This window comes from Sinohyriopsis cumingii, chromosome 4 (genome assembly GCF_028554795.1).
Source record: "Sinohyriopsis cumingii isolate HCF-2022 chromosome 4, ASM2855479v2, whole genome shotgun sequence".
NCBI classification, from domain to species: Eukaryota; Metazoa; Mollusca; class Bivalvia; order Unionida; family Unionidae; genus Sinohyriopsis; species Sinohyriopsis cumingii.
The window spans coordinates 117474236-117487974 of NC_142964.1; the positions used below are offsets into that span (position 1 = coordinate 117474236).

General features: G+C 34.9%; 1 protein-coding gene across 1 annotated transcript in view; it reads right to left on the reverse strand.

Annotated features, from left to right (window-relative positions):
* LOC149801964 (alpha-1-macroglobulin-like) overlaps positions 1–13739 on the reverse strand; it is a 146424-nt gene that overhangs the window by 87595 nt on the left and 45090 nt on the right. Inside the window, exons 14-16 of the mRNA XM_089956362.1 lie at positions 12412–12515; positions 9280–9412; positions 5007–5170 (exon numbers count right to left, since the gene is read on the reverse strand). Of these exons, the coding sequence (XP_089812488.1) occupies positions 5007–5170; positions 9280–9412; positions 12412–12515 (401 nt within the window). The remainder of the gene's footprint in view (positions 1–5006; positions 5171–9279; positions 9413–12411; positions 12516–13739) is intronic.

Here is a 13739-nt window from a genome sequence, read left to right on the forward strand (position 1 = left end):
TTTTAATTGAACATATAAATCAGTATACACAGTATATGCTTAATCCCAGCAATGACATGATACTACTGATCATTAAATTTTATGTAAAATTTTATAATTATGACAAACTTGTTAAATTCAGTTCAAATTTATATTATGATCTACTATATTCAGTTCAAATTTAAAATTAACTTACTAATGCAGTTCAAATTTAAATAATAATAAAATACCATAATTCAAACTGATACATGTGAATTTGTCACGCAATATTCACTTTCATAAGTCACAATACCATATCACAAACAAGAGGCTGAAGTGCACCAGATATTACTCATCTGACCTACAATATCATTAAAAATCATAAGACACTGTAATATAACATATAGCAAGACCCATAAGAATGTCGGTGAGAAATGCAATGTCATTACCATTTTGAGTCAAACCTGTGTTTATTTTATATGGAATTTAAAAAACTGTTGAGTAATATTTGACATGGAATTTAAAAAAGCACTGAATAATAATTAACATGGAATTTATCAAACCTGTAGAATAGTAGAATATTCTACTTGCTGTAAACAGCTCAGGACATGTCCAGCAGTCCCCCCATTTAACAGCCCCTCTGACCTGCAACCACCTGCTTTATAGAATCCCTTAGTACCTTTGAGGTCTTTTTCTAAAGTATCCCTCTAGTATAGCCACTCCTCCAATGTTGACAGCAGGGGCATATTAATGCAATAACTAAATTTTACCAATCGCAAGCAGCCACATAATGCATTTTACAGACAGAAATCTCATGAATATTTGTCAATTTCTAAATTCAACACCTTGATGTTTGTTCCAACATGCCATTAAAGTAACTTTCATACAAAGGTAAGTAATTTTATTATCCTTACACCTGTGCATTTTTTTAGATGTCCAGTTTTGCCCCTTTGTTAATTATTAGCTCTTATCACAGCTGATAATTATCCAGATGTTAAAAGCTAACTCCTACAAGGCAAAGTACTGTCCAGCTGAAACCAGCATGACATCTGATCACCAAAAAGAAAAAATGATATGTTAACCATTGTGGCTTTTCTCTTATACATAGGTTATGAAATGTACTTAACTCATTCAGCCCCAATCCTGTCTGTAGGCATGATGAGGTTGTACCCTATTTCCGAGCTCTGCAGCATCAAGTCTTTTAAGGTGCACCAATGTGGGTGGTATTACAAAAAAGCAGGCATATATAGCTCTACAATGATACCAAATAATCTGGAAGTACTAGTTGCACTACAAATAACAGTGGGAAAAACCTCATTTTTTGGATCCGCTTTTTTTTTCCACCCAAAATTTGCTCATGGTCGGAATGTGATTCTGTGTCCAGATTTTAGACCTTTTGGCCTCAGTTCTAAGGCAGACTGGTCTGAACTGCACAAAGACAGGTGAACCTTTGCAAAAACTAGGATAAGGTGGGCATTTGGAATAAAGAGCGGTCTACATACAAAAATGATGGATCCATTAGGTGGCGCTATACAGTTTCCCATTTTCCATAGGGTTAGGATTTTAAAGAAAAAGAATTTCCCCGGCTTTCCTCACTGGCTATACTGGCTATTTAAAAAAGACCTTGTATATCTTAGGTATAATTAAAAGAACCTTTAATTCCCTTTATTTTGGCGTATGATTGATGGGTGTACTATGGGTTATAGAGTATACAGCTTGGCCTTACTTCAAATGTGCACCTTTAAAAAAAGTGCTAGCTCTACTTGGTCATTTTCACTTCCTGAACTTCAGAGGTAAATTGTATAAAAAAGAGCCAATAACTTTTTTTACATTTTATATATTTGGTAATTCATTCATTGTACTTTCAGAAGCTGGTATTGTCTGGTCTGGCAAAATTCATTTTCCCTATTTTAATAGCTGCTATGTATGGTGTACTTTAGACTAATTCAGGCTGATTTTTTAACACAAGGGAGTAGTCAGTTTAGTTAGCAGTGTGCTTAAATCATGTAAAATTTCCAAAAGTACAATATCCAAAGAAATATCATCCACATTACATTACTGTAGCATATAGGTATGCCAACATTCTCTCCATTGTGCATGTTTTAAATGCAAACTACTTCACCTTACATACGTCACTCTCTCTAAAGTACATATTAATTGGTGAGTGCCCCCTTAAGCAAAAAAAAACTTTTACTCTTTTGCTCATGTGCAAGCAAAGTAACCAATGGAAAACAATGTTTCTAACACAACTAGTCACTGGTCTCATGGAAAATCTGTTGAACGCCGATGTATTATGATGTATTCAGAAATAGCTCCCAAAATGTCTTTCTACTTGCATTTCAGGCGAAAACGACAAAAACCTCTGGGGCTAAATGAGTTAAAAGGGTACCAGACTAAAACCGGTCAACTGCCACAAGTTCACTTCCTTTGTAGAAACTGAGCATTTTATGAAATAAAATTCTGCAAAAAGTGCAAAATATCTGACATCCTCTTTGGAAGAGAAAGTGAAAGTGATTCATCTAAACAAACAGTGAGTTCTTTGATCACTACTGTGAAATTTAATGTCAGAAAAATTAAAATAGCCTGTCAGTTGTATATTCAACAGCATTGGAATGGATGGACAATGATCATTACAGCCAGATTTTGTACCAGAATTACTGACAAGTAGCTTTTATAACACAACTCATGATTAATCACATATTTTAATAAAACTGATACAAATTTTATCATATTGATTCCGTAATATGCCTTTGATTTTAAAATATAAATTAGTCACATCTTTCATACTTTATCTGTAATTATTACTCATATCTGTGTGATCCCATTCTAGAATGGCCACCCCTCTTATAAGGCTACTCTCCTGCTAAATAATGGGTGTCTTATCAGAAGCGGACTACTGTAAATTTATCTGACTTCTTTCATGTGTGATGTCAAATGAATACATGTATTTGACTTGTTTCAAATGGGTCATGTCAAATGAATACATGTATTCGACTAGTTTTCAAAGGTGTGATGTTTAAATGAATACATGTACTTGACTTGTTTCAAAGGTGTGATGATTAAATGAATACATGTATTTGACTTGTTTCAAATGTGTGATGTCAAATGAATACATTTGACTTGTTTAAAAGGTATGATATCAAATGAATACATGTATTTGACTTTTTTCAAAGGTGTGACGTCAAATGAATACATGTACTAGATCTTGATATACATTTAATATTGAATTTTCTAAATGAGTTGAATAATAATGTCCAGCTTTTCGAGCCATGGCTTGCAAAAGCTAGACATTATTTAATGAGTAACATAAATTTAATATTAAATCATTACCCATCTGAGATTCTCATAATCAGTTTTTATTTCAGTGGAAATTATTTAGATAGAAAGAAGAACGAAAAATTTCATACATTCTGAAAGACCCTGATCCTTTCATTTGTTGTGCGTGAAATAAGGTTTCAAACAAAGTTGAACTAGTATTAACTTTGAAAAGTAGGTTATACTTTTCTTACAAATGAAAAATCAAAGAACAAGCATCCTTCAGAATAAACAAAACAATTTACACAAATTCATTTTTCAACACAGAATGTCCAATGCATGTGATGTCACATTGTTTGATGCAGTACCAATTACTATACAGTTGACCATCAATGTTTATGTGTCACTTTCACAACTAAATATTATACTGATGTGATGTTCATGTGAAAGTAGGGTTACTGGATGCAGAAATTCCCATATTTACTGTAATGTATTTGTGACTGGATGCAGAAATTCCCATACTTACTGTAATGTATTTGTGACTGGATGCAGAAATCCCCATATTTACTGTAATGTATTTGTGACCAGATATTTGCAGTATTTGATTAGGAACAGCAGACTACAGAAGATGTAAACAAATTTTTCATTTTGAATCCAAATTGCATAAAGACCTAATAATGTTTCCTACCTTAAATATTCTCAGCATGTTTTTTTTTCTTTTTCTAATTTCCTGGTGTTTGTGTTTGTAATCATAATCATTATATATATATTTTACCTTATAAGTGTTGTCTAAGTTTGTAAGTGCTTAGAGCTTATACAGATTAGGCGCTATACAAAGTCCTCATTATTATTATTATAATTACCATCTAAATATGCTGTGGTTGGATAAACTTCTGTTAGCTGGGAGACCAGTTTATGTCCACATTCTTCTGTGAACAGAGGTGAGTTTATTTACTTTTGTAAGTTAACATTTAAACCATGCTTGTATATAGGGTGGATTCCAAGCTACAGGTATACAGCCCTCCCTCCACCAAACCCCCCCCCCAAAAAAAAAATGGCTATCAACTGAGCTTTACTTGTTGCTGTTGTCTTTGTCTTATGGTTTTAGCCATTTTTCATGTTATGATTTGTTATACATGACATAACAAGCATTACAAACCCCTGTGGGGGTAAATTGGCCACATTCAGACAGACAAGACCATTTTGTACTCAATTCCTTTCTTGAGTAGAGTCAAAAAATGGCCACCAAAATGTTCATTGAAAACAAAAAATTCCAAAAGGCAGGGTTAAAAAAGATTTCCCATGATAACAGCCAATCAGTAAAAAGAATACTGCACAATAAAATGTCATGGGCTTATTTGGACCAATCAGAATCACATAAAGTGTTATGTTAATGTGTAATAATATAAAATATATTAAACTGCACATGACATGTGAAGTGTACAAAAACATGATATATGTAAAGTGTATAGACTATGAGATAAATAGACACATAAATCCAGTACCACCAATGAATGCCAGTTGTGGTTAACTTTCATGGGCTAATTTCTGCAGTAGTCACAAGTACATGTAGATATAATTACCTCATTAACTTTACACACTTATTCAGCATTTGTGCAATAAACAATCAACAAAGTTAACTGACATTTTAAAATTCTTCCTTTTCTATTGTGGATTCATCAAGGTTTCAGAAATATATGCTACATATAGAAGGCCTCTACAGATTATCACCTAGTTCAACAATTCATCATTTTATTTATTTATGAACAGGAAATGATAACAAGACAGTGTACCTTGTTCTTAAAACAGCTTTCCACTGGTATTTTTAGAGAGGTGGCAACAACTTCCTTGTCTTGTCTAATGTAATATACTAATACCGTGACCTCTGACCCTGACGTCTTGATGGGAACTGGCATCTTGAAGTAGCCGATCCCATAGGACATGCCTGGCTCATCACCTGAAAATATCATATCCTAGAATTATTATATAACATAATACTTCCGTTTCAATTTCATTTTTGCTCTTTCTGTTAATAATCAACTTCTTGACATACCATTTTTGCAAACTGGATGATATGGAATATATCCTGCAGGCTTGTTACAAATTATCCCCAGAAACATGATGATGGTAAGGCTGACCTATCTACTATACAGTTTGTCAACCAACTTATTTAATAAGCTTCTCCACCTACATAAAATTCCTATAAAAAAATAAAAATTGAATATAAAAAATCTTAGCATTATTGCAACATAAATAGTAATGAAAATGATCACTGTGCCAAATGCCTCTTTACCTGGCACTTACAAACAACTGACCTAGTGGTGATTATCTTAAAATTTATATGTGGTCAGCAATATGACTGGTTATTGTTATACTGGGATGTCATGTTAGCAGTTATTAATATAAAGTCAACTACAGGTCTCTTCTACATTGAAAACTAAAGAGTAAACATTATCATATACCTGGTTACTTATATCACTACAGTAGTCCCCCTCTTGAACGGCCCCCCTGACCAGCGGCCACCCGCTCCTTACGGCCAGAATCCGTTGGCACCGACGAGTTTGTGTTCAAAAGTACCCCTCGCGAAAGGCCACCCGGCTAACGCGACCAGCATATTAGTGCAAAATCATAAAATTTACCCCTCACATGCGGCCACATTTTATTTGAATATGTATCCAGAACCAGTATTGTATTCATAACGTGTGTTAAGTAATCCGATTTCTGTTTCCCGACGTCAGGTTTTCGTTACTGAAAGAAGTGTTGAGTAAAGTACATTTACCACTAAGGTTAATATTATATCATTTACGCCTCACGAGAAGCCAAATTTATTCCATAAAAACCGAGAAAGACTCAAATTTTAATCCATACAAAAGGGTACGTACATGTAATCCAATTAGCCTTACTGCTGTGTTATCATAAGATGTCCGGTTTAGTCACTCTGATAATTGTTAAGAATACAATTATCGAACAGTAGTACCAGCTGAGAAGTGGCAGTATCGATGTACAATACCCAAGTCAGCAGGAAAATGGTTTAATAGCCTTTGTGGCTTCCCTTAGTAAGATGTTGAGCTTGTTCGCTTTGGTAATCAGTGGCTATTACTACTGACAATAATTGTCAAAATTACGAATCCTAGTGGCCGCGAGGTCAAATCTACGTGATGTTAATGGTACCTATCGAAGCCGTTTTGGCTTCTCTCACCTAGTTTCAAGAAATGTATAAAAACAATAGGGTACCAGACTGCGACTAACGAATCATGTGACAAGATCACTTCCTTTAAAAACACGGCAATTTGTTTAGATGCATACAAAATTGTTTTATCAGTATTGTAGTTGGCAACATGAATAACTTACTGCAAAAAGATCAATGTGTCATCGAGGAAAATAAAAATTCTCAGTTTAGAGGAGAACGTGAAAGTAATTCAACTGACGGCGGGGGGGGGGGGGGGGGTTGTCGTCGAGGATTCTTGCAGAAAACTAACGTCGGGAAGACTCAGATAAACAATATCGTGAAAGATAATGAAACAATTCTGCAGAAGTGGAAAGGTGAAATGGACGGAGAAAGGAAGATTGTTTGAGCCAGGAGACGTTTGTATCCTGATTTGAAAGACAAAAAGAAGCAAAAATTTTGTCAGTTGAACTGGGATATGATGACTTAACCGCAAGTAACGGATGGTTGCACATATTTCAAGTACGACACAATATCAAGTGTTCTGTCATTAGCGGCGAATCAGCTGATGTTAATAATGAAGTTGTCGAAGACTGGAACAAAAGACTAAACGATACATGCAGGGGATATGACAGCAAGGATATTTTTAATGTGATGAGACTGGTTTGTTTTTTAGACTGTTACCAACAAAGTGACGTGATGTGAACTGTAACATACTTTTAAAACTGTATCAATGGTTATTCATAGCATTCTTTTGCAAATGATGACAAAGTTTGTTTTACATTTATTTCACATCATGCATGTGATTTTTTAATTAAAATATTAAATATTTAAAATTAAATGTACTTGTGACTTTTTTCATATGTATTTACTATTCGCATTTGTCATCCCCCTCTAGAAAGGCCACCCGCATTATAAGGCCTCTTCCCTGCTGCATTAGGGGTGGCCTTATAAGAGGGGGACTACTGTACTTGCGGGTATGCAATTGCATACATGACTTTGTATCCACAAATAAAAATATAAAAATCTTTGATGTTCCATAACTTTGCACAAAACCAGTTTTAAATAAATACAATTCTGGTGTCTTATTTTTTTTAAATGCCTGAAGATTTGTCTTTACTTTGCTTTTGTGTATGAAAGTGTCTTCTGAAATGAATTTTTCGCAGATCAAATATTTACAAAACAATCATTCAGAAAAGATTCTAGTCAAATAGATTGTGGATGAATACCATTGAACTTACAAACTGACGACTAATTCTGAAAGCAGAAACATGAACAATAATACCTAAAGATAATTTTATAATAATTTCTTTCTGAAAACCTTATGGAAGAAGAAACAAGAGTTTTTAATAAAATTTCAGATTCATTCACATCAGTTATACATATAGACACTGAACAACAGTGCTTGGATGTAAATCATTCACAAGAATATCTCAACATCACAGCAATATGACCAACAGTCCCTGAATGTAAATTGATCACATGAATACCTCAGCATCACAGTGACATGGATCAATAGTCCTTGGATGTAATCCATCAGATTTAATATTTCAGTGTCACAACGACACTGATCAACAGTCCTTGGATGTAAATCCATCATATCAACATCACAGCAGTAGTTCTTTAAATGATTAAAAGGATTTTATATTTCCAAAAGCCAGTACTATTACAATTTTGTTTTGTTTCTTAAGTCTTGGTACATATGACCAAAGTGAAAAAATGTTCAGTATTTCCAAAAGACTTCATGTCCCAACATATATGGTAAATATGGTAAAAGGATTTGAGTATTTCCAAAAGCCATTACTATCACTGGCAGTCTTTGGGAGTGAATCCATAAAGTATTAAAAAATATCATCAACCAATGATCAAAGCATTCATTACAACTTTTTATTTCCCTAAAAACAAGATCTGTCAGTAGGTCAAATAACACACTAGACCTATATCCTACCTATAATGTGACTCTCAGTAGACCAGACAACATACCAGATTTATACTTTACCTGTAATGTGACCCTCAGTAGGCCACATAACACACTAAATCTATACCCTACCTGTAATTTGACTTTAATGCCAGATAACACATCATATCTATACCCTACCCATAATGTGACTGTTGGAAGACCAGATAACACACAAGAACTATATACTACCTGTAATACGACTTTCTGAAGACCAAAAACCACACCAGATCTATACACTACTTGTAATGTGACTCTCCGTAGGCAAGATAACACACCTGATCTATACCCTACATGAAATGTGGTTTTAAGATGGCCAGATAACACACCAGATCTATAACCTACCAGTACCTGTGTCTTTCAGAAGGCCAGATAACACACCAGATCCATACCAAACCTGTAATGTTACTCACGGTAGGCTCAGAAACATATCAGATCTAAACCCTACCTATAATGACTTTAAGAACACCAGATAACATACTAGATCTATAAACCCTGACTCTCAGAAGGCCAGATGACACACCAGATTTTTACCTAACCTATAGTGCCTTTTAGTAGGCCAGATAACACACCAATCTATACGATACCTGTAATGTGTCTGTCAGGAGGCCAGATAACATACAGATCTATACCCTACCTGTAATATGACTTTAAGGATGCCAGATAACACACCAGATCTATACCCTGACTCTCAGAAGGCCAGGTCACACACCAGATCTATACCCTACATGTAATATGACTCTCAGTAGGCCAGATAATACACAAGATCTTTACTCTTCTTGTAAGGTGACTCTCTTAGTAGCCATATAATAAAGCAGATCTATACACTACCTGTAATGTCATTAAGTTTAAAGATGATGATGATTCTCTTGCTGCAGCCAATACTGATTTCATCATCTTGATAGTTTGCAAGTTGTGAAGGTAAGAAAAAAATGTGTCTTACTTGATCTTCTCTTTGGATTCTTTCCACCTTCAATAGCCTTTTCTACCCTAAGGGATTTGACAACTTCTGGTACAACTAGTTCCTCCTGAACCTCAGCACCCTGATTACTTCCACCTCCCAGTGGAGTGGACACCTAAAAATAAATGAAGCTCATCCAGAAAATGTCCAGCTGAACTTCCCGCTTGCCATAATCATGCAAATCACCCCACTGTCTGAATTCAAAATTTAAACTCAAGCTCAGTGCTTTGAAACTTTAAACTATATTTAGAGTCTTTTCACATCAACAGAATAATGCAAGTATGTCTAAACAATACAATACTGTTCTGAAAGCTTGCCTGTCCAGTCATCGAATCTGCTGGTGGCAATACTGCTCCCAAAGCTTACCAGTCCAGTCATCAAATTTGCTGGTGGCAATACTGCTCCCAAAGCTTGCCTGTCCAGTCATCAAATTTGCTGGTGGCAATACTGCTTCAAAAGCTTGCCTGTCCAATCATCAAATCTGTTGGTGGCAATGCTGCTCACTAATTTTGCCTGTAAGTCTAGCAGTGTCTCTTTAAAATTGGCAATGAATTTAGAGACATTGTATTTTTAAGAATTTATATTTTTCCACATACACTGCCTCTATATAAAATGTATTTTATTTGATTTTTCCAGAAATATTCATTCTAGAATACAATCAATAAACACATGCTTTTTACTCTCATTCTCAGAGTAGGAATTTTAGTACCATAACAAGAAAAGGACAATAAATTCCAACTTTAGTAAGTTTTACATGTAACTGCATAATATATCATCTCTGCATTTTCTTTGACTACAATTATAGCTTTTTGTTCTCCATCTTTATGTGTATTAAACTGGAAATTCTCTATAGTTTGATTTACACAGTAATAGATCTTTATATCAGTGATACAGATGACTGTTTTTCCTATTCACCTCAAGTCTGCCTATACACACACCCTATAGTCTGCCTATTCACCCAGTCTCCCTATACACACTACTATACAGTCTGCCTATATACCCTTGACGGGCTGCATGCGGCCCACAGTTTGCCCACCCCTGCCCTAGAGTATGCCTATTCACACAGTCTTCCTATACACCCAGAGTCTGTATGTATGTTCTGAGTCTGACTATTCATCCCAAGTTTACACCAGATTCTAACTATATGCCCAGAGACTGCCTATAAACCCCCAAGTCTGCACTATACACCAGAATTTAACTATACACCCTGAGTATGCATATACACCCCTAGTCTGCCTACAAACCGTGAGTCTGCACTATACACCAGAGTCTAACTATAAACCCTGAGCCTGCCTATACACCCCTAGTCTGCCTATAAGCCATGAGTCTGCAGTATACACCAGTCTATCTATAAACCGAGTCTGTCTATACACCATGAGTCTGCACCATACACCAGAGTCTAAATATACACTCCTATTCTGCCTACAGACTGAATCTGCACTATACACTATTCACTGTAAGTCAGCCAATTATATATTGTCAACAGCATTGTTTATTGTTTGACTTGTACTCAGTTAACTGGCCCACTATTGGTTCAGAAAATGTCCAATGTCAGTCCAGTATTATAAATTTCCTAATGTTTTTCCATGGACAAACGACAATCTCAGTGATCAATAGTTACTGATGATTCAATGATTAACATGCTGTAATGTCACTGATCTATTGTTCGATCCTAACCCATGGTCAACTGCTTTTGTTGACTTTCTGACTGGTCTACTGTTTTGATGCTAACCCAATGTCAATTGCTATTTTGGCTTTCTGACTGGTCTACTGTTTTGATGCTAACCCATGGTCAACTGCTATTGTTGACTTTATGACTGGTCTACTGTTCTGATGCTAACCCATGGTCTATTGCTGACTTTCTGACTTGTCTACTGTTCTGATCCTAACCCATGGTCAACTGCTATTGTTGACTTTCTTACTGGTCTACTGTTTTGATGCTAACCCATGGTCAACTGCTATTGTTGACTTTCTTACTGGTCTACTGTTTTGATGCTAACCCATAGTCAACTGCTATTGTTGACATTCTGACTGGTCTACTGTTCTGATCCTAACCCATGGTCAACTGCTACTGTTGACTTTCTTACTGGTCTACTGTTTGATGCTAACCAAATGTCAAACACTATTGTTGACTTTATGACTGGTCCACTGTTCTGATACTAACCCAATGTCAAATGCTATTGTTGACTTTCTGACTGGTCTACTGTTCTGATCCTAACCCTGTGTCAAATGCTACTGCTGACTTTTTGACTGATCTAGTATTCTGATACTAACTCATTGTTAATTGCTATCGCTGACTGTCCCATATGACACTAACTCTGGGACAAAGTCTTGATCTATATTTATTGTCTATAATTTATCTATTGTTATTGATAAATTGATCCTTAGCTTGATCCTACCTCATCAAGGAGAGTCTCCTCAAGCACAATTGGGAATAGAACTAATGTGCACAGAATAGAACAAAACAAACTAAATGTGAACAGAATAAAACAGAAGAAACTAATGTGAACAGAATAGAACAGAACAAACCATTTTCTTCTGATAAATATCTCATGCTACACATATGAAGCATATGAAAAAAATAATATTTATAATATGGTCAAGTGTCTCTGTTTACTATTTAGCAGATCTTGAGGATAAATTTTGGTCTTCCTTTTGTCTGTTATCTACTGCTACTGTAACACTGATTCTCGTTTCATACTAGCTCGATGGCATTCTCGGCCATGAATGGAATAGACTCTACTGTCATATATCCACTGACAAATCAACATAATATAAATATAATTACACATACTTTAATGTCAAATGTCCATTGACCAATCACCATAACCAATATAATTACACATACAAATTAGAAGAAAAAATAAAGTTAATACAAACTGAATTTAGAATTGCTATCAGTGCAAACTGGCAGGTGACTAACCATTAGTCACATGCCTACTCTTAGATAGGCCAAGTTCACAACTGTCATTACATAATGGCTCACACTTCCCTGAATAACTATGACATACAGTCCTTTGAAATTTCAATTCAACACAATGATTGATAGCTGATGGCAGATAGGGTAGAATGGGGATTTGTCTACTGTCAAACTGGTTCTTTGCATGTTCCTACCTTAGGGATGATTTCTTCCTCCACAACAGGAACAGGCTCTGGCTCTGGCACTTTGGGTAAAGGGGACCCTTTGGTTACAAATGGAGGGCGAGGAGGCCTTGGGGCTACACAAAGAAACACAATTATAAGTGCCATTAACTGTACTGGTAATTAAAACCTTGAACAAATGAAGCTGACAAAAGGATAATGAAGATTTATGAATGTATACATGTAAAACCCTTCAACAAATGAAGCCAAACAGAAGGAAAATGAAGAATTATGAATGTATGCATTTAGAACCTTTGAACAAATGAGGCCGATAAAAGGAAAATAATTATGAATGTATATATTTATGAAAGTACTGACTAAAGATACAGACCAAGGCAAGCTTCAACACAAGTAAACAAATTTCCTCTTGAAAATCAATGGCAGTATGGTTTCAAACAATCTGGTCTCTGACATATATATGCACATTTGATGCTAGGCCATGAATTACTGGATTTTCTAAGTAAATTAATTGTGATAATTTAATGGAGTGAATTACAATAAATAATTTAACTGCAGTGTTGACAGCAGTAAAATTCCAAGTTATTCTTAGAAGCTTATGTGGCCGAGTAGTAAATATGACTGCTTTTGTCAAAGACATATCAAGTTGAAATCCAGCAAGAAGAAAATTATTATTTTCTTATCTGCTATTTTACTTTGGATTGAAAAGAAGGATTAGGTAACTTTTCATACTTTCTGTGTCAATAATCAAAGCAGAACATACACAGTAAACCACAGATATCATGTGAGATCCAATACGAAATCTATTACTTCAATCTGTTATAAAGGAAATCTTGCTAGCCAATATGTTTGAGCATAAAATAAAAAGAAAATTTGCTTGCTACAAGTGAACAATGGATATATTTCATCTTGTGGGTGAAAAACAAGTATTTTCACCAACTCAATAAAATATGTTATTTACTAGTTTTAAGCAAATATCATCTAGACAATGCTTATATCCAAAATCATGTGTGCCTTCTTATAGATATTTTAAATAACTGCTGCTGAATAACTCATGTACATGTTTTTAATTAACTTTTCATTAGAACTGTGAAATCACATTTTATTGATCTGCAATAATTATTTAAGACACAATTACAAAAATGTACATTCTACCTTGCAAACATGATATATCTGAAGGAGCATATAGAAACAACAATTTGACAGAATACTTGAAATGGATGCACTTAAGTATTTGATGACTGTAAATGCAACAGTCTGAAAAAAATGGCAATATACTGAGGAAAAAAACCTAAGTTAATATCAACAGCTAAATGAACAAAAACTAATTTCGTCAGACAATA